The 25132-nt window shown below is 45.3% G+C and overlaps 1 protein-coding gene across 3 annotated transcripts in view; it reads right to left on the bottom strand.

Moving 5' to 3' along the window:
- PRKAR1B (protein kinase cAMP-dependent type I regulatory subunit beta) overlaps positions 1–25132 on the bottom strand; it is a 347158-nt gene that overhangs the window by 302994 nt on the left and 19032 nt on the right. The window contains exon 1 of one of the 3 annotated variants that reach the window (XM_040356775.1): positions 15599–15876. The exons of the other annotated variants lie outside the window; for them this stretch is intronic. Coding sequence (XP_040212709.1) covers positions 15599–15601 — 3 coding nt within the window. The 5' untranslated portion in view covers positions 15602–15876. Of the gene's footprint in view, positions 1–15598; positions 15877–25132 lie in introns of those variants that run through there. 3 annotated transcript variants of the gene reach the window in all.

Below are 25132 nucleotides of genomic sequence, written 5' to 3'. Positions count from 1 at the left end.
CAGCCCATCAAATGCAGCCACTGTGCCCATCAAACGCAGCCACTGTGCCCATCACACGCAGCCACTGTGCCCATCACATGCAGCCACTGTGCCATCAAACACAGCCACTGTGCCCATCAAACGCAGCCACTGTGCCATCAAACACAGCCACTCAGCTGTGCCATCTGTGTTTGATGGCACAGTGGCTGCGTTTGATGGCACAGTGGTTGCGTTTAATGGGCACACTGGCGGCAATTGATGGGGCAAACTGGCAACAATTGATGGTTACAGACTGTAACCATCAATTGTTGCCAGTTTTCCCCATCAATTGCCGCCAGTGTGCTGCCAGTGTGCCCATCAATTGCCGCCAGTTTGCCCCATCAATTGCCACCAGTGTGCTGCCAGTTTTCCCCATCAATTGCCACCAGTGTGCTGGTGGAGGAGGCTGACTGAGGTGACCAGCACAGCGGGGGTTCACCCTATTAAAAAAAAAATATATATTTTTTTTTATTCTATCATAAAATTCGGCATCGTAGCGCGAGCTACAGTATGCCGGTCTTACATTTTTTATCCCCGTACTCACTGTTTAATCCTACCTAGACGATTCCGACTGCCCACGGGGAATGGGCGTTCCAATCCAGACGGAAAGTGATTGACGGCCGGCTCTGGCGCGTCACGCTTCTCCGGAAATAGCCGAAATAGGCTTGGCTCTTCACGGCGCCTGCGCATAGCCTGTGCGCAGGCGCCGTGAAGAGCCGAGACCTACTTCGGCTGTCTTCGGGGAGCGTGACGTGCCAGAGTCGGCCGTCAATCACCCTCCCTCTTGCTAGGAACGCCCATTCCCCGCGGCAGACGGAATCGTCTATGTACGATTAAACAGTGAGTACGGGGTTAAAAAATGTAAGACCGGCATACTGTAGCTCGCGCTACGATGCCGAATTTTATGCTGAAATGTTGTTCAGCAGGGTGAACCACCGCTTTAATAAAAAATGGCAGATAAAAAAAAAGTGTTTGTGTTATTTTGAGCCATGTTTTGAAACAACATTGATTATTTCTTAAAAACAGGGGGGGGGGCGCAGTTTGCCATCTTCGCCCTGGGAACCAAATGGCCTTGTCCCAGCACTGATAAACACCTGTAATAAAGACATGTGCCCTGTTCATGCCATACTAGTGCGTTGCATAAACATGCCTACAATTTTACGCAATGTCCTGCAGTGCACAGAGTTGAATGAAATTAAATTTTGTGACATTTCAATAAAAAGAAAAAAAGGTAATTGGTGCAATGTGTTTTAACAACGCATCACACTACCTTTCACAACACACACAACACAAGGCGATTCAGTTCGCATGTGCCGCGCTATATAAGTTTTTCATTCATTCATTCAATCACAGCAGAATTCCTCAGATTTTCGGATTTTTATTATCTTGCAGCAGTTGTAATAAAGCTTCAGATTTGATATGCACTAAAGTAAAGCAAGCTTTACTGAACATGTATTAACAATACAATACTGTTGGCAGTTCTTTGCATGTAGAAATATGCAGCATACTGCAATACAACAGCGCCCCTAGTGGCTTGTTTAACTACTACGGAAAACAACAAGTATTCTCCACTACAGGGTCAATGATCACATTTAAAAATTAAAAAGCTGACATGAACACAGTACATTTTAAGCACAGTGGCTAAGTGGACTAGGGTCATCAGTTCAAATCGAAGTTTGCATGTTTTCTGTGTACCTGCATGGGTTTCAGCCCATACTCCAAAGACATGCTGATAGATTATTCATCACCTGTCTAGAATGGACCTAGTATGTGTATAAATGTGAGCAGCGGCGGTGCGTCCATAAAGTGCGCAGGAGTGTTGCCTCCCCTCTCCTGCACCGCTCTAATCCCCATAGATTCATGCATTGCATACTACGGACACCTGAAATCTGTGTTACTTAATACTGACCCCTGTGCTCTGCATTACATATTACTGACCCCTGTGCTCTGCATTACATATTACTGACCCCTGTGCTCTGCATTACATAATACTGACCCCTGTGCTCTGCATTACATATTACTGACCCCTGTGCTCTGCATTACATATTACTGACCCCTGTGCTCTGCATTACATATTACTGACCCCTGTGCTCTACATTACATATTACTGACCCCTGTGCTCTACATTACATATTACTGACCCCTGTGCTCTACATTACATATTACTGACCCCTGTGCTCTGCATTACATATTACTGACCCCTGTGCTCTACATTACACATTACTGACCCCTGTGCTCTACATTACACATTACTGACCCCTGTGCTCTGCATTACATATTACTGACCCCTGTGCTCTGCATTACATATTACTGACCCCTGTGCTCTACATTACATATTACTGACCCCTGTGCTCTACATTACATATTACTGACCCCTGTGCTCTACATTACATATTACTGACCCCTGTGCTCTGCATTACATATTACTGACCCCTGTGCTCTACATTACACATTACTGACCCCTGTGCTCTACATTACACATTACTGACCCCTGTGCTCTACATTACATATTACTGACCCCTGTGCTCTACATTACACATTACTGACCCCTGTGCTCTACATTACATATTACTGACCCCTGTGCTCTACATTACATATTACTGACCCCTGTGCTCTACATTACATATTACTGACCCCTGTGCTCTGCATTACATATTACTGACCCCTGTGCTCTACATTACACATTACTGACCCCTGTGCTCTACATTACACATTACTGACCCCTGTGCTCTACATTACATATTACTGACCCCTGTGCTCTACATTACATATTACTGACCCCTGTGCTCTGCATTACATATTACCGGCCCCTGTGCTCTACATTACATATTACTGACCCCTGTGCTCTACATTACATATTACTGACCCCTGTGCTCTACATTACATATTACTTACCCCTGTGCTCTACATTACATATTACTGACTCCTGTGCTCTACATTACATATTACTGACCCATAAACTCTGCTTTACCTACTACTGACCCCTTAACTCTACATCATTTACTATTGACCCTTGTACTGTGCATTACTTACTACTGAACCCTGAAAGCTGCATTACTTACTACTAATCAGTAGTGACTGACCCTTGCAGTCTCTACTACTTACTACTAACCCCTGAATGCTGTGTTTTTTTACAAATGACCCCTGAACTCTGCATTTTTATTTACTGACCCCTGCACTCTGCTTTACCTACTACTGACCCCCTGAACTCTTTGTACCTTACAACTGATGCTAACCTGATTACTTTTTACTGACCCCATGAGCAGCATTACTTACCGTATTTATCGGCGTATACCACGCACTTTTTTGCCCTTAAAATCAGGGCAAAATCATGGGTGCGCGATATACGCCGATACACACTTCCCGCACTGTGTTTGAACCACTCCGCCGACATATACCGAGCGCAGTACACTCGGGTATAGTCGGGCAGGCTCAGCTCCGCTCGCGGTCACGTCCTGTGCGTCCTGTACGTCCTTTACGCAAGAGGAGCCGAGCCTGCCTGAGTATATCCGAGTGAACTGCGCTCGGTATATGTCGGCGGAGTGGTTCAAACATAGTGCGGGAAGCGGAGATCGGCTGAAAAACACAGCGGGGAGGACACCACCATGGCCGCAGAAGGACGCCGGACCGGACAAGGCCGCCGATGGACGCCGGGCAAGACACCGACAAGGGGCATCCAAATTGTAAGTATTTATTTTTTTTCCAGGAATTTTCCTTCTAGGTTGGGGGTGCGCGCTATACGCCGGGGCGCGTTATATGAAGATAAATACGGTACTACTGACCCTGACCTCTGCATTACTTACTCCTGGCTCCTGCACTCAAAGCACTCTGGCTGGAAGAGGTTTTGTCATGGGTGGGCGAGGGATTGTATTAAGAGGAGAAAGTAATGTTTCTTTTGTGAGGCACTCTGTTTTATTTACTTTTGGTCTTTACACTCTTTGGATTACTTACTCCTGACCCCTGCACTCTCTGTGTTACCCACTTCTGACTTCTGCACTTTGTGTGTCATGCAATCTTGACCCAGAGCAAAGTAGGCCTAGATATTATAAGGCCTCATACACACGATCAGACTTCAAACAAACTTTTCCGTGGATTTTTGACCGAAGGGAGTTGGCCGGGCACACTCATAGCATACACACGGCAGGACTTTTCTGTAAACTTTCCCAAGAGCTCTTTTCTGCTCTTCACCGCCACCCTATGGTCAACTTCTGCTATTGTTGGTTGATTTTAACATTGGTTCTGGGCATGTGTGTTTGTACTTTGGACAAAAGTCCGATGGATTTCTGTACACACGGTCGGACTTTGCACCATCGGACTTTTGTTGCCGAAAAGTTTGGCCGCTTGCAGAGCAAACTTTTGTCCGATGAAACCCAAAAAAGTTTGTCCGATGGAGCGTACACACGGTCGGACTTTTTGAAAAACTTGCTCATTTTGAAGTTTGTTGGCAAAAAGTCAGACCGCGTGTACAAGGCTTTAGACTATATTTGACCACACTCAACATTCAACAATACAAGCTATTTTCCCCACCCCCTGCTTCGCTTCTGCCCCGCCCCCCCCCCACAATAAAAGTGGGCGCGATCAGTGGAGTGTCCCTGAATTTAATTTTGAAAATCTGATCACCTTACCGTACACTGTACATTCAGGTGTATCTATGCCCGGGACTGAGAGGTGGATCATACAGATGCGAACAGCCAACTCATACAAATCAATGACAGGCTGGCTGAAGACATGGCTGTATGGTTATATGCAAATCCCACTGGGGGAGATTTACTAACACTAATGCACACAGAATCTGGTGCAGCTGTGCATAGTAACCAATCAGCTTAAAGGTTTTATTGTCAGAGCTTAATTGAACAAACTTTAGGCACCTTTCTCACGGACGATCCAATCAGGTCCTCCTGTCAGTTTTTCAGGTGGACCTGATCAGATGGTCTATGTATCCCTATGGATAAGTGGGTATCAACAGGCTTGTGTCCGTTTACAACCGCCTACTTCCGATCTGATCTGGTCTGCAAAAAAAAAAAAACTGAGGGGGATCCTTTCTCCTCGTATAGGCAGATCGTATTGGAGGGCAGTCGAGTGTAAAGGGACAGCCGGTCTGTTTACACCTTTAGACTTCCACTCAATACACTAGATGGCAGCCTACAAATGCACATATAAGGCTGTCAACAGCCTATGTCCCGTAAGCTTGAGAAAGGAGTGCGCCTGTCTTGATAATCAGCGCGCATGCTCCAAAACGTTGTCACGACCACCAGTGACGTCACTGCGCCCAACGCTGCGTTCCAACACCGACCCACAGCTTCCACCAAGACTCGGTCACAGCTCTCCAGTCTCCCGAAAATCCTGCTGGACGGGATTACCTTCCCCTGGACAAAGAAAGCTGTAGTAACGCTATAACGCCGGATGGATGCCACATCAGTGTGGATAGGACATGTGCTGGATTTCCATAACTTTGATGTACCATATTTATCGGCGTATAACGCTCACTTTTTTCCCCTTAAAAACAGGGGGAAATCGTGGGTGCACGTTATACGCCGATCCCCTGTCTCTGAACGCCACCGCCGACATATACTGAGCGCAGTACACTCGGCTGGGCTCGGCCACGCTCGGCTCCACTCTCGGTCACGCCCTGCGAGAGGAGCCGAGCGTGGCCGAGCCTAGCCAAGTGTACTGCGCTCGGTATATGCCGGCGGTGGCGCTCGGAGACAGCTCGGAGACATTGCGGGAGAAGCAGGGAGGACACCACGAAGGCCGAAGACGGACGCCGGACCGGACAAGGCCACCGATGGACGCCGGGCAAGACACCGAAGAGGGACATTTAAGCTGTAAGTATTTTTTTTTTCCAGGAAATTTCCCTCCTAGAACTGGGTGCGCGTTATACGCCGGTGCGCGCTATACCCAGATAAATAGTGGATAATTGCTCCTGTTATATATTAAATGCTATTGGTTCTAACCTGGAGGCGCCTGTTCTCTTCTTTTTGCATAACCTGGAGTCTGCTCTCAACTTCCCTCTGAAGGGTTGCCCTGGTTTATGGACTATAGCAACTGTACACGGGTCTTTTTCCCTTTCTACCCCCCCCCCCTCCTATTTTTAGTCTCAACCATTTTTCATTTATATAAAACTCCATTAAAAGGACTACTACATTTATGGACTTTTTGTCATCATACATACCAAGTGACAGAGCCACTATCCCCTATGTTTGTCGGTCCGGACCTGTCATCTGTCCGCTCTGCTTAGCAAGGGATCAGTGGAACGATCCCCTGCTAAGGAAAGCAGATCCACCCCATGTGAAAGGGGCCTAAGTAAGAGTCGGTTCACACTGCAACGGCACGACTTCGGGGGCGACTCTGCAAGTCGTCCTGAGGATGACTTCAGAGGCGATTTGCAAAATGACTTCTGTATAGAAGTCAATGCAGGTCACCCCGAGCCGCCCCCAAAGTCGTGCAGGAACCTTTTTCTAAGTCGGAGCGACTTGCGTCGCTCCTATTAGAACGGTTCTATTGCATTAAATGGGACGCGACTCGTCAGGCGGCTGAGCCGTCTGACAAGTCGCCCCAGTGTGAACCGGCTCTTAGATGGCCAGCTTTAGATTTACTGATCAGGGCCGCCATCAGGGGCACGGAGCGGCACGGAGGTTTTTTTTTTTAGGGGTCCGGAGGTTCCCAAGGGCCCGGAGGCCCACAGGGCCCCAGATGGCAACCCCCCATTTTTTTTATTTTTATAAAAAAAATATATATTTTTTAATATATTTCTATTTTATTTTTTATTAAAAGGGACAATTTTATTTTTTAGAGGTCCGGAGGCACCCAGGGCCCCGGATGGCAACCCCCCCCCCCCTTTTTTTATTTATTTTTTATAAAAAAATATATATATTTTTTTAGTATATTTTTATTTTATTTTTTATTAAAGGGCCAATTTTTATTTTTTAGGGGTCCGGAGGTCCCCAGGGGCCCGGAGATTTCCAGGGCCCCAGATGACAACCCCCTTTTTTTTATAAAAACAATCTTTTTTTTTATATTTTTTTATTTCTTTTATTTCTATATATATTTTTTTTTTTATAAATGTTTATTTTTTATATATTTTTATTTTTATTTTTATTAAAGGGCCCAGAGGGTTCTTTTTTTTTTTTAAAGGGCCCCAGATTGCAACCTCCCTTTTAAAAAAAATATATATATATATATATATATTTTATATATTTCTTTTTATTAAAGGGCCCAGGATGGCTACCCCCCTTTTTTTATATATATATATATTTTATTTCTTCTTTCTTTTGTAAAGGCCCCCCCCGCTTCTCAAATCGCGGCAGCCCCCCCCCTCTTCTCAATTTCAGGTGGCAGCACCCCCCCCCCCCCCCGGTTCTCTGCTCCAGCCTAAAGCTGTGTAAGGGGCCCCATAATTCCTGAGTAAAGTGAGTAAAGTGAGTTTATATAGTGATATTCAGTACTTAGAACTCCATGTGACAGTTTAGGTGTTTAATTTTAAAAGCAGAAAACTTCTGTCAGATTAGAAAACCTGTGAGATGAATAGGCTTGCCGCTGCTTTTAAAATTCAACATCTAACCAGTCAAACTGAGTTCTAAGGTGGCATACAGGTGGCAATTTGATCACACAAATTGCTTTCGACATTTTTATCGAAATTGCAAATTAAACGAAGAATAAAATGACAGTTTCGACTAAAGTAAAGGAGCAGAATCAAAATTACTCTAATCAAATGTAGTGATAAAATCGAGTCACTTTGACTGTAATTGCTGTCAATTTTATAATTTCAATGTTATTTTAATTCAGTCTCAATTTTCCTTCAGCCTACCTTTAAAAACAAAAAACGGAAGTTGCTATTCCAAGTGTATAGACAGAAAAAAATTCAATTAAAACTTTGGCACATTACATCAATACAAACCCTGTTTTGACATTACAATTAAGCGATTTCTGGTAGTCGTAGGTAGTAAATTGTGTAATATCCGACAATTATTGTAGTTTGTATTTATGATTCCCAGTGGATAGAAAGTGGATGAATTTTACTGAAAATTCTCACATGTATGTTTAAAGTGGTTATAAAAGCTGAAGGTTTTATACTGCTGTGAGCCCCACAGCCCGCCCAATACTCACCTGAGCCCCTCTCGATCCAGTGATGTGCACAAGAGCCTTGGTTGCCCCAGGACTCCCTATCCTCATTGGCTAAGACAGCAGCAATTAGCTCCCACTACTGTCAATCACAGCCAGTGAGCCAATGAGGAGAGGGTGGGGGAAGGGGCAGAGTCACAGCTTTATGTGTATTATGCACATATAAAGCAGGGCTCAGGAGCGAGCACGCACCAGTACCCCCATAGCAAGTGGCTAACACTAGGTCAAGGGGGAGGAGCCAGGAGAGACAGCAGGGGACCCAAGAAAAGGAGGATCTGGGTTGCTCTGTGCAAATCCACTGCACAGTGCAGGTAAATATAATATATAGTAAGTATATATATATATATATATATATATATATATATATAAAACTTGATGCCCTGGCTCACAGTGATGTGATTTGGCATGCAATTTGACATGTCAAATCGCATGCCAAATCGGCGGCTATAGCCTGTAATGGAACTGTCCGAATTGGTGCAACACTGACTTTGTGGTGCCGAACCGATTCCCAAAAGTAGTTTCAATACTATTTTTTGCGATTTCAATTGACATCTCTGAAATCGTCGGACTGACACGCGGGAATGAAATTGTGCGACTTCAGCTGAACTCGCGCAATTTCAATCCTGCAGCAGTGTGAACCTGGGCTTAATACCACTTTAACTTACCCCCCTACAAATGCCTCATACACACGAGTGGAATGTCCGACGGAAAAAGTCAGACGGAAGCTTTTCATCGGATATATTTCCGTGTGTATGCCCCATCTGACTTTTTCCGTCGGAATAAGATAGAGAACATGTTCTCAATTTTTCCGATGAAAACAATTTCTATCAGAATTTTCGTTCGTCTGGATGCAATTCCGACGGACTAAAAACCATGCATGCTCAGGATCAAGTCGACGCATTCTCGGAAGCATTGAACTTAATTTTTCTCGGCTTGTCGTAGTGTTGTACGTCACCATGTTTTTGACGGTCGGAATTTGGTGTAAGGCCACGTACACACGGTCGAACATGTCCGCTGAAACTGGTCCGCGGACCAGTTTCCGCGGACATGTCCGACCGTGTGTACGGCCTAGCGGATAGGTTTCCAGCGGACAAAAGTTTCTTAGCAAGCTAAGAAACTTGTCCGCTGGAAACATGTCCGTCGGACATGTCCGATGGTTAGTACACCTAATCGGACATGTCCGCTGGTTATGACGTGTAACCAGCGTCCCGAAATCCCGCGCATGCGTCGAATTGATTCAACGCATGCGTGGAAGCATTGCACTTCCGTGTTTGAGAACGTCGGTGTCTTCTACGTCACTTCATTCTCTGTCCGCGGGGATTTTGGTCTGATGGTGTGTACACACATCAGACCAAAAGCTTCCAGGAAACATGTCCGATGAAAACGGTCGCGTGTATGCAAGACAGCTTGAGCGGAATTCCGTCGGAACACAGTCTGAAAAACCGTCGGAGTTTATTCCGATGGGAAAACCGGTCGTGTGTACAGGGCAATACTGTCCATTTTAAACCACACCCTATCCTCACCTTTACTATTGGACATAAACTTGCCTTATTTTAAAGCTTTTAAATAGATTTCAACAATAGCCACCTGTAACACGTGGTTTTAATCATCTTTAACTTTACAGAATAAGTATAGAAATCATTTGAAATTTTTGATCGTTTGGAAACTCAAAACTGGGAAACAAATGACACTGGTAGCAGATTTTTGCGCTTGAAAGAAACATTGCCATAAAGCTGCCAAGTTTATGGCCAGAATAAGTCTTAACCCTCATTGTTAATTTAAAACTTTTATTTTAGGCTTATTCTGGCCGTACATTTGCCATTTTTTGGCAGTTTTGGAAGCTTTCCATCGGGTTATAAATGAAATCATGTTTCCATTGATTTGAACATTTTGGCTTCCACTTGTAGGGGGAAAAATTAGGCAAATAAACTGAAAATTCTTTTGCTTGCAATGTAATAGAAATGAAAGCCAGTACATTCCATGGTTACACCACCATCCTCTCTCCACTGCAGCTTCATACATAACAGGCTTGAGAAATCTGGGATTATATAGAGGGATTAAAACAAAATACAGTAAAACCTTGGCTTGAGAGTAACTTGGTTTGAGAGCGTTTTGCAAGACAAGCAACATTTTTAAATACATTTTGACTTGATATACAAGCAGCGTCATGTCACAACTAAGGCCTCGTACACACGACCGAGTTTCTCGGCAAAAACCAGCAAGAAACTTGCTGGGAGATATTTTTTTGCCGAGGAAACCGATCGTGTAGTTACTATGTAACTAACTATGTAACTATGTGTGTACATTTTCGTCTAGGAAACTCTCGAGAAACTCGACGAGCCAAAAAGAGAGCAAGTTCTCTATTTCCTCGACGGGAGTCTGATTTGGCTCGTCGAGTTCCTGGTCGGGCTGGTTTCCGACGAGAAACTCGAGCGTGTGTATGCTAAGAAACCCGTGCTTGCTCAGAATAAAGTATGAGACGGGAGTAAAAGTAGCATTTGTAATGGAGATAACACATTTTTCAAGCTGTAACAGACTGAAAAGTGCAAATTGTCTCTTAACAAACTTTTACTTAACACGCAAACACATGAAATTAGCAAAAGCAGCCCCAAGAGTTTGCCGTTGTATGTGTTGTATGTCACCGCGTTTGAGAACGAGGAGATTTTGACTTGACTGTGTGTACGCAAAGCAAGCTTGTCGAGTTCCTTGACAAGCCTAACAAGGAACTCGATGAGGAAAACGATGTGTTTCGCCCGTCGAGTTCCTCGGTCGTGTGTATGAGGCCTGAGAAAAAAAGAGAAGAGAGGAGCCTTAAAGGAGTTGTAAAGGAAAATGTTTTTTCACCTTAATGCAAGCTATGCATTAAATTGAAAAAACATCTGCTGCTGCCGGCCCCCCCCCCCCCGACCCCCAGTTATACTTACCTGACCCCTCGAAAGTCCCGTGCGGTCCCGATATCCTCTTTGCCACTCAGCCTGGCCGCTGATTGGCTAGAGCGGATGGATTGAGAGCAGCGCAGCCATTGGCTGACGCTGCTGTCAATCACATCCAGTGACGCGGCGCGCCGAGGGGCGGGGCCGAGTGATACAGTGAGCAGCTATGGCCGCTCGCTGTATTACGGGAGCGCGCCCACAATTAGTGACCACCATGCGAGCTCTCGCATTACTGTCGTGACTAATTGCGGGGAGGACCAGAGACAGCCGCCGAGGGACCCCAGAAGACATTGATCGGGGGCACTCTGTGCAAAACGAACTGCACAGTGGGGGTAAGTATAACATGTTTATTATTTTAAAAAATATATAATAATTCCTTTAGTAACCCTTTAAGTGTAGCAATATGGATACCATATATACTCGAGTATAAGCCGACCCGAATATAAGCGGAGGCACCTAATTTTACCACAATAAAATGGGAAAACTTATTAACTCGAATATAAGCCTAGGGTGTCCATCTGCATGCCTCACTGTGCCTCACTTTGCCTCACTGTGTCCATGTCTCACTGTGCCCATGCCTCACTGTGTCCATGTCCATGTCTCACTGTGCCCATGCCTCACTGTGTCCATACCTCACTGTGTCCATACCTCACTGTGTCCATGACTAGACTGACTTTTAACATGGGAGTCTATGGAAGGGGTGCCAAGTTCTGGGTCCAGGGGACCTACGACCGGCCGGTACCGGGTCCCCAAAGTCACCAGAAGAAATTGCTGTTTAACATGGGAGTCTATGAAAGGGGTGCCCAGCTTTTAAAAAAATTGGTGCTCCCCAGCCGTAGGTCCCCCGGACAACAAACTTTGCACACTTGTAGAGGAAGAGTGGGGACCTATGGCTGGCCAGGAAACCGGGTCCCCAAAGCTCGGGAGATCAGGCGCAAAAAGGTTACGAGAATAAGCCGAGGGGTGCTGAAAAACTTGGCTTATACTCGAGTATATACGGTACATTTAATGAAGGTACAACATTTAGCAACATATTGCTACACTTAGAGGCGCTTCTGTTGTTTTTTATACTCTGTAGCTCCTGATGGATTTTTGCTTCTAATCCCCTTGTGGAGGCTTCCATTTGTGGATGGACATTTTATGGTTACACAAACTAACACATTGCTATCATCTTTTTATATGGACTATAAGCTGAAGGACTTATGAATAAATGGTTGTGGAACGAATTTGCGTTTCCATTATTTCTTATGGACGTGACCAGGAACACCTTGACGTACGTTTCATCTACTGATGTCGTCAGGAAGCTTCTTCCGGATTTGGCACAGAGAGGCGGTGGAAGGCACGCTACACCTCCCCACGCGAGTGAGACACGGTGCAGCTGGTGCTCCACGTCACATCTAGCTGTAACACGCTTGATTCCTTAGTGCCAAGGTCTCGGCACTTGCACAAGTAAGCGGCCATTTAGCTTTTGTTTTTAATCTGTTTTACAATAAATCGCAGAACTTCACTATGGCCTGTTTTTCTTCATTTTATCCATGGTAATTTCTTCTGTTGGAGTCCATTCCTGGCCAGTCCCATCCAGGTATCAGTACAGACCTTAGGCCACCAACGGTACTAAAGCTCCACCTGATCCTTTTTTTAAAACGAAGGGTCATGGTGGTCTGGTAAGTAGGCACTTACCTCTACCTCTTACCGGGTGTCGTCAGTTTGATATCTGTTCCGTGGTGATGGTGTCTACTCTCAAGTCAACCATTTGATGCATGGACTTACCAATGCTTATCATTTAGTGATCATTGCTGCATTTTTTGGACCTGTTTGCACCTATTTTTTTGATGTTATTATATAAGCACTTGCACTTTAAATCACTATTGCATTGTTGACCTTATAGTTAATACATTGTTTCAAGCTAGAATTTGGAATTTATCTATCAGCTACTATTAGCGTCCCCTTATTATTATACACCCCCCACATTGCTAAAGTATATTTTATTATATATTGGAGTTGAGTCACTAAAGGCAAATAGGCTGTTCACTATGAAAAAGTTTAGTAAATAAGGGGGAATAAAAAAACAGTCACATGCTTTAAAAAAAAAATCAAGGCTATATGCTGCCAATGCCCACTGAATATGTCCATACTGGTCTTCGATTCTACAATAGATGAAAGTAATTCAAGGCTTTCCTATATTGAATGACCCATGGGTCGTATTGTTTCATACAGATGAACCAGCCGGTCGATATAAGTGCCCTATCGCCCCTCATCTTCTAAATCTTTTATCCCTCGCTTTTGGAAGCAAACTACTATACTGTTCAACAATTCAACAAAGTAGGTGACCACATCTACCATATGGAGGATCTTATCTATGAATACAGAGATTTAGCCCCTGTTGTGCATAAGATATGGGCCTGCTGGTTCGTCTTTACTCCCCTACCTATGCTGAACTCATATCTCAACACACTTGATTATGTTTAATGTATATAGAGTTTTTACTACCCCTTATGAATGATGTAGGAGCCTCCCCTCCCCCCCAACCCTCCATTTTACTGATCTTCCCTCGTTTCTCTCTTTCTCTAATCTCTCTCTTGTCTAACGTTTCCCTTCTCCCTCTGGAGACATATTTTCAGGTTTGCATATTTGTTATGTGTGATATTTGCCATACATATTGGGGGTTATTTACGAAAGGCAAATCCACTTTGTACTACAAGTGCAATCTACAATTGCAAAGTGCACTTGAAATTGCACTGAAAGTGCACTTGGAAGTGCAGTCGCTGTAATTCTATGGGATAGAACTAAAATGAGGGGGAAGCTCTGCTGATTTTATTATCCAATCATGTGCAAGCTAAAATGCTGCTTTTTATTTTCCTTGCATGTCCCCCTCGGATCTACAGCGACTGCACTCCCAAGTGCACTTTTAGTGCAATTTCAAGTGCACTTTGCATTTGCAGTTTGCACTTGTAGTGCAAAGTGGATTTGCCTTTCGTAAATAACCCCCATTGACTAATTACCTGCAGAATTGTCAAGATCAGTCTAGACATCTGTAACCATATTTTGTGTCATTCTAAACAGATGTATGTATAACACTAGGGCTGCAACTAACGATTATTTTTATAATCGATTAGTTGGCCGATTATTGTTTCGATTAATCGACTAATCGGATAATCTTAAAAAAAAAAAGTGTGGTGTACAATTTAGTTAATATGTAAATAAAAAGGGAATTTATTCTTAAATATCCATATGCAGTGGTAAATATAAATAACCAACTACAGTAATTGTAATGCCTTCTATTACCTCCACTTTCTCTGGGTTCAGATGCTGATCTTCCCTGCACAGAGTCTTTAAAGATTTTTTTTTTAAACAAACTTGTTATACTTACCTGCTCTGTGTAATTGTTTTGTACAGAGCAGCCCAGATCCTCCACTTCTGAGGTCCCTCACCGATGCTTCTGGCTCATCCTGCCTTCAGAGTGCCTAAATAGCAAGCTGCAAAGTATAGTATAGAGCACCCGCTATAGCAAGGTTTAAAAAAAAAAAAAAAAAAAAACACTTCTGCCTTTAGAACCACTCACTTCCTGCCCAGGACTACATGTCCCATGAGGCATTGCTCCTCACACTTGCACATTCACAACTTCTCAGGCACTTAGTGACATGTATGGATGGTGTACTGAGCTGTATGTGTGCTGCACTGTATTTCCCGATATGTAAACAAATGATGTATTCTATATGCAGGCCAACTAATCAACTGGCCGATTAATCGATTATGAAAATAGTTGATAACTATTTTCATAATCGATTAGTTGTCGATTAATCGATTCGTTGTTTCAGCCCTATATAACACCTTGCGCGATTTTACGCTTTTTTTGTTATCATTCTCTTTTCAATAAAAATGTATCAAAAAAAAAAACAAGGATTTTTGCGTGAACATGATTGGCTGCTGGAAGTCAACAGAGCTTCACCTAATTCACAAAGCTAAGGGAAAATGCCCTTGCAAAATGAACAGCCTGTTTTCCTTTAGTAGATCAACCCCATTGTGTTTACCTAATGATTGTAAGTTTGAAGAAAGTTTTTCTTTATATGACACATATTTGCGAATAATCAATATCAACTACAATCTGATCAAAACAGAAAAGTGCTTGTTACAGTATATGGTGGTTCAAGCAATCACCTGCAATCAACCCTACAGGTACACTTACTAGTCTATAGGTATGGCCAGCTAACAAAGAATAGCCCACCGGCATGTCTCCGCAAGTCTACAATCAAATAGCATAACTTATACACATCTCAGAATTTGCCAAGAATAGTGGTTTTCTGGCCCCTCGGAAAACGTCAAACTTGTCAAAATGCACTACTCCGTTCCTGAAAAACCTGCGAAAAAAGCGCCTAGCACATCACAGCTGAATTCCTTCACCAACCACGGCTACCGCACATTCTAAACATTTCACTGAGCTGACAAACACATTACAGACAGGCAATAAATCTCATTGACTGTAAAAAAAAAAATATCAAGACAATAAGCGCAATAGCTGGAGTTACCATGTGATTCGGAGACTACTCAAGTCTAATCCCCCTAAACAAACAGCAGCTGTGTTATTGGGAGCTTTTGTGTGCACAGCTTCTTGGTCAGGTACGGTTCCCATTGCTTGAATCCATGCGCAGGCAGGTAGAAGCCGGGCCCAGCGTCTCTAGCAGGCATCCTCATGTCCCGTGAACTGCCATGCAAAGCTAAATGGCTTCTAGAGAAAAACGGACTCTGCATACGATAAGCTCTTCAAACATCAGATACATACTGTTGCTTGTAAATCCAATGGCAGTAAACAGCTCGCAATTCTGACGCTGCCATGACAACCAGCTAATTCTCCCCCTCTCATTCTCTCTATGGCACAGATCTTTCCTAATAGCTCCAAATCCAGTCCACTTATACCTGCGGTGAAAACTATGTCATTCGGTCAGAGTGGAGGTAATTTCTACAGTGAAAAGTAATTAAATTGTGTTTGCCCGCACCAATGGAGCTTATTTATGAAAAGTGGAGCACAGAAGGACTGATCATCCAGCAGGGGTCTCAAACCGGTGGCCCTCCAGCTGTTGCAGAACTACAAGTCCCATCATACCTCTGCCTGAGGGAGTCATGCTTGTAACTGTCAGCCATGCAATGCCTCATGGGACTTGTACCGTATAAGGCGGCTGGTCATATAAGACGACCCCCTAATATTCAGCTTAAAACGGTGGTTTTGTGCTCTACTCGTATAAAACGACCCCCTGTGTGGTAATACCGTTGTTCAAAAACGAAGCAGCTGCCCGATGGATATCAGCCCGCCGGGTGCTCTGTAACAGGGCTGTCTTCATGTCAGCATTGCCCACCTGCACCGCTTTCAGAATATCTGCTAAAGTTGGCTGCTCCACAGTGTCCTGTGTGTCATCTGAGGGGGGGAGAGGGGGACTGTACTGCATCTGCCCTGGAGCTGCGGGGAGCACCCTCTGCATCATGGCCCCATTCTAACTGTGCGGCCTGGCCTCCTCCATCTCCGCCATCTGCTGACCCCCCCGCCCCAGTGCAAACGGGGCCCTTGAGTTTTTGGGCAAAGAAGAGCATATCCCTTGGCTGCTCCTTACCCTGTGTCTTCGGCGCCTTCTTGCTGGTGCCATCCTTAGGCTTTTCAGCCATCCTTGGAGCGCGCTGTGCGAGAGCCGCGGCGGCGCCATCCTGGAAGTCCGGTCCCGTCATCTCCAGCGTTCCGCAGCGAGTCTTTCCCCTTGTACAGAGGGCCGGCGGTGGATCCAGGCAGTGCAGGGACTCGGTAGCCAGCTGGGGAGCTGAAGAGAGCCGGATCAGAGACGCCGGGGAAGGATCGTTGGACGGATCAGGCAGGAGCTGTGAGAAGTGCGTCCTCTCACATGCCGGTCTTGGCCACGCCCAACAGGGCTGTCTTAAGGAGAGGACACACCTAGGCACTGCCCAGGGGCCTCAGCTGCATGGGGGGGCCCTGCACTTTCCCCAAACCAGCTGGTCCTTAAGCCCACTCTGTCTCGAAATAGGGGGCCCAATGATGGCACTGAGAGTGATGGCTACACAGGGGAGGCAGGCTGGCAGCAGTTCGCTGTGCACAACGATACCTATTATTTCACAGCCAGCAAGGAGGGGCAGGGCAGGAGCGCCAGTGATGCTCTGACCCCGCCCATGCACATTGAATGCTCAGGACTCGAAGGCTGCGGGGTAGGAGCTGGAGTGAGAGCTGCTGATTCAGCAGCACTGAGAGCCCACCTGCGGAAGTAGCATTGTGGATGGTGTCATGGTGAGCCCAGCTGTCCAGCACTGTTTGCACCGAAAGGCTTGGAATGCCCAGAGGGATGCTCCCTCCTCCGCCTGTTTGATTGGTATAGGTGAGTGCAGTGCTGGAGGTGGGCACAGGGCCAAAAGTTTACATGCACTGCATCTCCACTGGAAAAGGGGGTACTGCATCGATGGAATAATGGTGCTGGGGGTTTCAAGGGTGTATGGGGGAAAACAATGCTGAGGGGGGGTCTGGGGTGTGTAGGGGGTAGCAATGCTTGGGGAAGCTTGGGTGGCTTTAGTGCTAGAGGTATCAGGGATGTAGAGAGGCCACAGTGTAGGGGTATCAGGGATGTAGTGGGGTCACAATACAAGGGGTATCTCTTAGTATATGGTTACCGGTGCTGGGGGGGATATCTGGGGTGTAGAGGGGTCACAGTGCTGGGGGGATATCTAGGGTGTAGAAGGGCTATAGTTCTGGGGAGGCATCAATCTAGCAGATATATTATATGCACAGGACAGCTTTTTTACTTTATGTATGTAGTATTTCCCCACTGTTTTTTTGCTGTACAGAATGATTATTCATGTAGTTAATGCGGAGCTTCACCCAAAAGGAGAAGCTCTGCTTGTCTGCCTCCTACCTACCTAATGTCTGTTTACCTGCACTGTCTCCATTGTAGGGGCCCCAGAGCAATACTTTGCCCAGGGGCCCATTATGCTATTAAGACGGTCCTGCTCTGTAAAGCTGTATGTATTCAGTATTATGCGCAGCTCAACCAATCCTGGCGGGCAATGCACTCTGTTGATGACTGCTTCACCCGGCGTATAAGACGACCCCAGTTTTTGGCTGTGTAAAAGGTCGTCTTATACGCCGGAAAATACGGTAGTTTTGCAACAGCTGGAGGGTAGCCAGTTTGAGACCCCTAATCCAGAGCAACCAATCAGATCTCATCTTTGAATGTAAGCAAATTTGTTGCTTTTGCTCCATTGTTCATCTGTCAACCCTATTGCACGTCGATTAGGATGGGCAAGGCGGAGTGTTTCGGAATGTAGCTTTTTTTACTATGCGTACAGCTCCATTCCTTTTAATGTGAACAGAGTGACCTAGCTCTGCAAATAGGGAGCATATCCACACCACTGTGAGACATCGTAGTTAGATGTAATCATGTTCAAGATTATGTTCTACTGTCTTGTGCTTGGCACTGAGAAAAGAATGAATACGGAGAAGCAAAGGTTGCGGAAAATCACTTACATTAAACCCGCTCACGCAATATGGGTCTTTGCAGGGGTGTGAAAAGCAGGAGTTGAAGCTTCTATAGCTACAAAGGGTGGACCAACTCAATTTGAACCCTACGGACTATGGGGCAGATCCACAGAGAGAGTACGCCGGCGAATCTACTCATACGCTGGCGTACTTTTAAATTTCCCGCGTCGTATCTTTGGTTTGAATCCTCAAAACAAGATACGACGGCATCTGGGTTCGATCCGACAGGCGTACGTCTTCGTACGCCTTCGGATCTAAGATGCAATTCTTCGGCGTCCGTTGGGTGGCATCCCTGTCGTTTTCCGCGTCGAGTCTGCAAATAAGCTATTTCCGACGATCCACGAACGTACGAGCGGCCGTCGCATTCTTTTACGTCGTCTCTAGTCGGCTTTTTCCGGCGTATAGTTAAAGCTGCTGTTTCGTGGTGTATAGTTAGACCTGCTATGTTAAGTATTGGCGTCGTTCCCGCGTTTGATTTGAATTTTTTTTTTCATTTGCGTAAGTCGTCCGTGAATCGCGGGATAGACGTAATTTACGTCCAAGTCTAAACAATGACGTCCTTGTGAAATTTAGGGACGGCGCATGCGCAGTTCGTTCGGCGTGGGGACGCGCTTCATTTAAATGAAACACGCCCCGCCACTCGCCGATTTGAATTAGGCGCCGTTACGCCGCAAGAGATACACTACGCCGCCGTAACTTACGGCGCAAATTCTTTGTGGATTCAAAGCTACAACAAGTAAGTTACAGCGGCGTAGCGTATCTCACATGCAATTCTTTCTGGATCTGCCCCTAAGACTGGGAAGTCAGCCGCCCCTCCCACGTTGCACGCATGGAAACAGATGGTTAATGCAACAGTACCCCTATACAAAGCGACGTATCTATCCCGGGGATGCCCCAAAAAATATGACAAAGTCTGGCACATGTGGACGGACTCGGAATCCACAACAGACGACCAACCCCCTGGAGAGTAGCTCAGATAGACTGCATTGGTTACCACTTGTGACACTTGGAGTTCAGACCCATACCCTGATCTGGTAATAGGAGGTGAAGCATAGATAATGTGAGGACCATACCTACTCCCAAGGGCCCCTGTAGCTTCCAACTCAGCTATCAAAGACTGGGAAGAGGTTCTGCAAGATGCAATAGCTCCTTCTGTATTTCTGTTATGTGCAACCCGAGAGGTGTCTAGGTAATACTTAGCTAGACATGCCTAGAGTTTTGGTGTGTGGTTAATTGTTCTGTCTGTTCTTTTATGTTGTTACTTTTTTGCACGTTGCTACGTGCAACGATTGGCCGGGGTATGCCCCTATGCCTCTGTTTTGTATTTCAACAAAGCTGAAAATACCTTAATAAAAACTATTTACTAAAAAAAAAAGAAGGAACGCCCGATCCCGAAGACCCATACCCGGAAGCGACGGAGAAGATGCATCTCGAAAACGGTAAGTACTGCTCGGATTTTAAAACAACTAGCCGATTCCCCTAGACAAAATGAGCATCAATCTACAGGTAAAAATTATTTTTAGGGTGAACTCCCGCTTTAACATTGCGTACGCCTCATATAGCAGGGGTAACTTTACACCGGAAAAAACCTTACGTAAACTACGTAAAAAAATGCGCCAGGCGGACGTACGTTTGTGAATCGGCGTATCTACCTAATTTGCATATTCCTCGCGTAAATCTAAGGAAGCGCCACCTAGCGGCCAGCGTAAATATGCAACTAAGATACGACGGCGTAAGAGGCTTACGCCAGTCGGATCTTAGCAAAATTCCGGCGTATCTGAATACAGAAAAAAGATATGCCGGAGCATCCTAGAAGTTACGCGGCGTATCAATAGATACGCCAGCGTAACTTCTTTGTGGATCTGGCCCCGGGTCTTTGCAGGGGTGTGAAAAGCAGGTCCTTGGTTTGTCTTGCCTCTCCCGTCCCATCTGAATGGGGCCGTGGGGTATTGATAGGGAAGGCGGCGACGGTGTTAAGGGGGAGCGGTGCCCACTGTTATGTACCCTGTTTCTGCCATGTTATTCTTATTATAATACACATACAGTATAATATACAATATCTCTCACAAAAGTGAGTACACCCCTTACATTTTTGCAAACATTTTATTATATCTTTTCATGTGGTAACAATGACACTTTGCTACAATGTAAAGTAGTGAGTGTACAGCTTGTATAACAGTGCAAATTTTACGTCCCCTCAAAATAACTCAACACACAGCCATTAATGTCTAAACCGCTGGCAACAAAAGTAAGTACATCCCTAAGTAAAAATGTCCAAATTGGGCCCAAAGTGTCAATATGTTGTGTGGGCACCATTATTTCCAGCACTGCCTTAAACCTCTTGGGCATGGAGTTCACCAGAGCTTTACAGGTTACCACTGGATTCCTCTTCCACTCCTCCATGATGACATCACAGAGCTGGTGGATGTTAGAGACCTTGCGCTCCTCCACCTTCCGTTTGAGAATGCCCCACAGATGCTCAATAGGATTTAGGTCTGGAGACATGCTTGGCCAGTCCATCACCTTTACCCTCAGTTTCTTTAGCAAGGCAGTAGCCATCTTGGAGGTGTTCTTGTGGTCGTTATCATATTGGAATACTGCCCTGCGGCCCAGTCTCGGAAGAGAGGGGATCATGCTCTGCTTCAGTATGTCACAGTACATGTTGGCATTCATTGTTCCCTCAATGAACTGTAGCTCCCCAATGCCGGCAGTACTCATGCAGCCCCAGACCATGACACTCCCACCACCATGCTTGACTGTAGGAAAGACACACTTGTCTTTGTACTCCTCACCTGGTTGTCACCACACACGCTTGACACCATCTGTACCAAATAAGTTTATCTTGGTCTCATCAGCCCACAGGACATGGTTCCAGTAATTCGTGTCCTTAGTCTGTTGGTCATCAGAAAACTGTTTGCAGGCTTTCTTGTGCATCATTTTTAACCTCCTTAGCGGTATTCCCGAGTCAGGCTCGGGGTGAATTTTCAGTACCAAAATCGGTAACCCTAAGCCACACTCGGGATCGCATCGCAGGTAGAGAACTCTCTGAGGATCTGCCACCAGCTACAGTGTTTGTAGCTGCTGACTTTAAAAAAAAAATTGCGGCTGGAACACCGCTTTAAGTGAGTTATTTCTAAGAATTACAGGCCTACAATATAAAACGCCACATTTCCATGCAAAACATTGTAACTCTTTCAGCATCAAAAATCTGACTAAATCATACCACCAGGTTAAAAGAGGCTTCCTTCTGGGATGACATCCATGCACACCAATTTGATGCAGTGTGTGGCGTATGGTCTGAGCACTGACAGGCTGACCCCACACCCCTTCAACCTCTGCAGCAATGCTGGCAGCACTTATATGTCTATTTCCCAGAGTCAACCTCTGGATAAGACGCTGAGCATGTGCACTCAACTTCTTTGGTCGACCATGGCAAGGCCTGCTCTGAGTAGAACCTGTCCTGTTAAACCGCTGTATGGTCGTGGCCACTGTGCTGCAGCTCAGTTTCAGGGTCCTGGCAATCTTCATATAACCTATGCCATCTTTATGTAGAGCAACACTTCTTTTTTAGATTCTCAGAGAGTTCTCTACCATGCGGTGCCATGTTGAATTTCCAGTGACCAGTATGAGAGAGTGAGAGCGATAATACCAGATTTAACACACCTGCTTCCCATTCACACCTGAGACCTTGTAACACTAAGGCCTCGTACACACGACCGTTTTCCTTGACAAAATCCATCAAGAAACTTGGTGGCAGAGCTTTTTTGCCGAGGAAAACGGTGTATGTACGGTGTATGATGTATGTACGGCAGTGGCGGCTCGTCCATAGGGACGCACAGGCGCGCCCCACCCCCCCCCCCCCCCCCGCAGTCACAAAAAAAAAAACGGGCCCTTTAAGAACTTTTATTCGGCTAAAATGTCATTTTTACATTTTAACCGCAGTTCCGGCGGCCGTCTATAGAGGGCGCTGCAGCGCCACCCCCTCTCGTAAATAACATACATTCGTGCATAATTGCACGGATGTATGTTATTGTTGGTTGCCAGCTGCCTGGTCTATTCAGATAACCGGACATTGGGCGCCGGTTACCCGAATAACGGCAGCTGGTTGGCTGAGCGGAACTGCCTATCAAAGCCAGCGGCTCTCATAGGCTTTCCAAGTACAGCCCTCCGGCTCTCGGATGTCTATTCTCGGAACGCAGGCTTGCGTTCCTTGAAAAAGACTGACGGACGTTTCAGCGAATCAGGTTCCCGGATTCTGGTTATCAGGAACCTGATTGGCTGAAGCGTCACCAAGCGGGACAAGACATCAAGGACATTGGAAGCTTCAGGTAAGTTCATTTTACAGGGAAAGGGGCGACAATGGGCACAGAGAGCGGCAAAGGGGACAGAGAGCGGCAAAGGGCACAGTGGCATCAATAAAAGGGCACAGACAGCAGTGACAACAATGGGCACAGAGAGCGGCAAAGGGGACAGAGAGCGGCAAAGGGCACAGTGGCATCAATAAAAGGGCACAGACAGCACAGTGACAACAATGGGCACAGAGGCGACAAAGGGCACAGCGGCGACAAAGGGCACAGCACAGTGACAACAATGGGCACAGTGGCAACAATTAAAGGGCACAGCACAGTGACATGCACAGTGGCAACAATGGGCACAGTGGTGACAATTAGCACAGTGGCTGCGTTTGATGGCTTGGCACAGTGGTGACAATTAATGGCACAGCGGCTGCGTTTAATAGCATGGCACAGTGGTGACAATTGATGGCACAGCGGCTGCGTTTGGCATGGCACATTGGTGACAATTGATGGCACAGTGACTGCGTTTGATGGGATAGCAAATTGACACTGTTATACAAGCTGTACGCTCACTACTGTACATTGTAGCAAAGTATAATTTCCTCAGTGTTGCCACATGAAAAGATGAAAATGTGAGGGGTGTACTTACTTCTGTGAGATACTTTGTAAATAATAATAATCATCAGCAGACAAGTTTATATATTGATGTGTGAATAAGCTACTGCAAACAAATACATTTCATTTTAATCTGACTGGCTCTTTACTGAGAAACATGCAGCAATCAGGCAGTCCTACTGAAATAACACAAGTTATATCTGAAGCTGGGATAAAACTGGAGGGTTCTGACAAACAGCGTATTCACTGAGTCACCCGCCTCTCGGCACTGCAAATCCTACCCACACTGGTACCATGCCCAGGAGTCCCCAGATCACACAGCAGTTCCAGTTCCCATCCATTTTTGTGCTGTGGGCGGATTTCTTCACAAATTCATCATGCTCGCATTTAGATTTATTTTTATAGAACACTTAGATAAAAATAAGTGCCAAACCTCAATTAAAGAAGAACACAACTATGCAATATGTGTATTCAAAGTGGCCAAAGAAAATAACCTCACTCTTACATAACCACTCTTTCTGATACTAAAACGTAAATTGTATACTGTGCCAATGCCTAACATCCAGATAATAGTGAAGATCTTTATATCTTTTGTTCCCATGCATTGCTGCTCCTTGTGTTCATGTGTGTCGGAAAAAAGCAGGTCAGAACCAGTAAAAAAAAAAGCTCAGCACCTGCAACGCAAGAAGACCATTTTTGTGTTCCCGTAGCTGCACTCCATAAAAGCTTTCATGACAGTAAATGGCATCAGTGAGAGCTAACAAGCCTGTTTTGTCCGTAAATGAGCAGTATTGGTTTACTTCAAACCCAAGGCGTAACTAGAACCTTCAGGGCCCCAGTACAAGAAATCATAAGGGGCCCCCCTGGCCCCGGGCCGGGTGCACCACACAGTGGCGGAACACCAGGGCCCAGTAGTTTGTGACCCTAGTAGTTCCGCCACAGGTGTCAGTAGCTTTTTATTTTATTTATTTATTTTTGTTAGGTTTTTTTTTTTACCATTCTGTTTTATTTATTTATTTACAATTTTATTTTTTATTATTCTTTTACAATTTTTTAGGAGCCTTTTAGGAGGCATTAGTGAAATATCAGGGGTCTACACAGACCTCTGATGTTTCACCTTTAAGACACAAGTTTGGTGGACATGGCCATTAAAGTGGATGTAAACCCACTTTTTGCTGTCACAATGTAGAGTATAAGATTCCCTATCATCTGTGCCCAGTCTTGCCACACAGAGTTGATCCAGCTCTGAGCAATCCTCTTTTACTGTTCAGTGAAAATTAACAGACTTCCAGATAAAAACCTGTCTAAATAAAAAGTCCTTTCCTCTCTCCTTGCTTTGAGTGACAGGTTATTTACATATCTAGCTTGGACATGTTTATCATATGTTATGTTTATCATAATATGAGGTGATCCACAATAAAAAAAGTGAGAAGTCCACCCCTCCCCCACATAACACATCCTGGTAATATACAATGAACTGTGGATCACCTCATATTATGATAAACATAACGTAACATATGATAAACATGTCCAAGCTAGATATGTAAATAACCTGTCACTCAAAGCAAGGAGAGAGGAAAGGACTTTTTATTTAGACAGGTTTTATCTGGAAGTCTGTTAATTTT

The sequence above is a fragment of the Rana temporaria genome, chromosome 6 (genome assembly GCF_905171775.1).
Source record: "Rana temporaria chromosome 6, aRanTem1.1, whole genome shotgun sequence".
Classification (NCBI taxonomy): Eukaryota; Metazoa; Chordata; class Amphibia; order Anura; family Ranidae; genus Rana; species Rana temporaria.
Note: the sequence above shows the minus strand (reverse complement) of the source record. Positions and strands in the feature narration are given on the sequence as shown.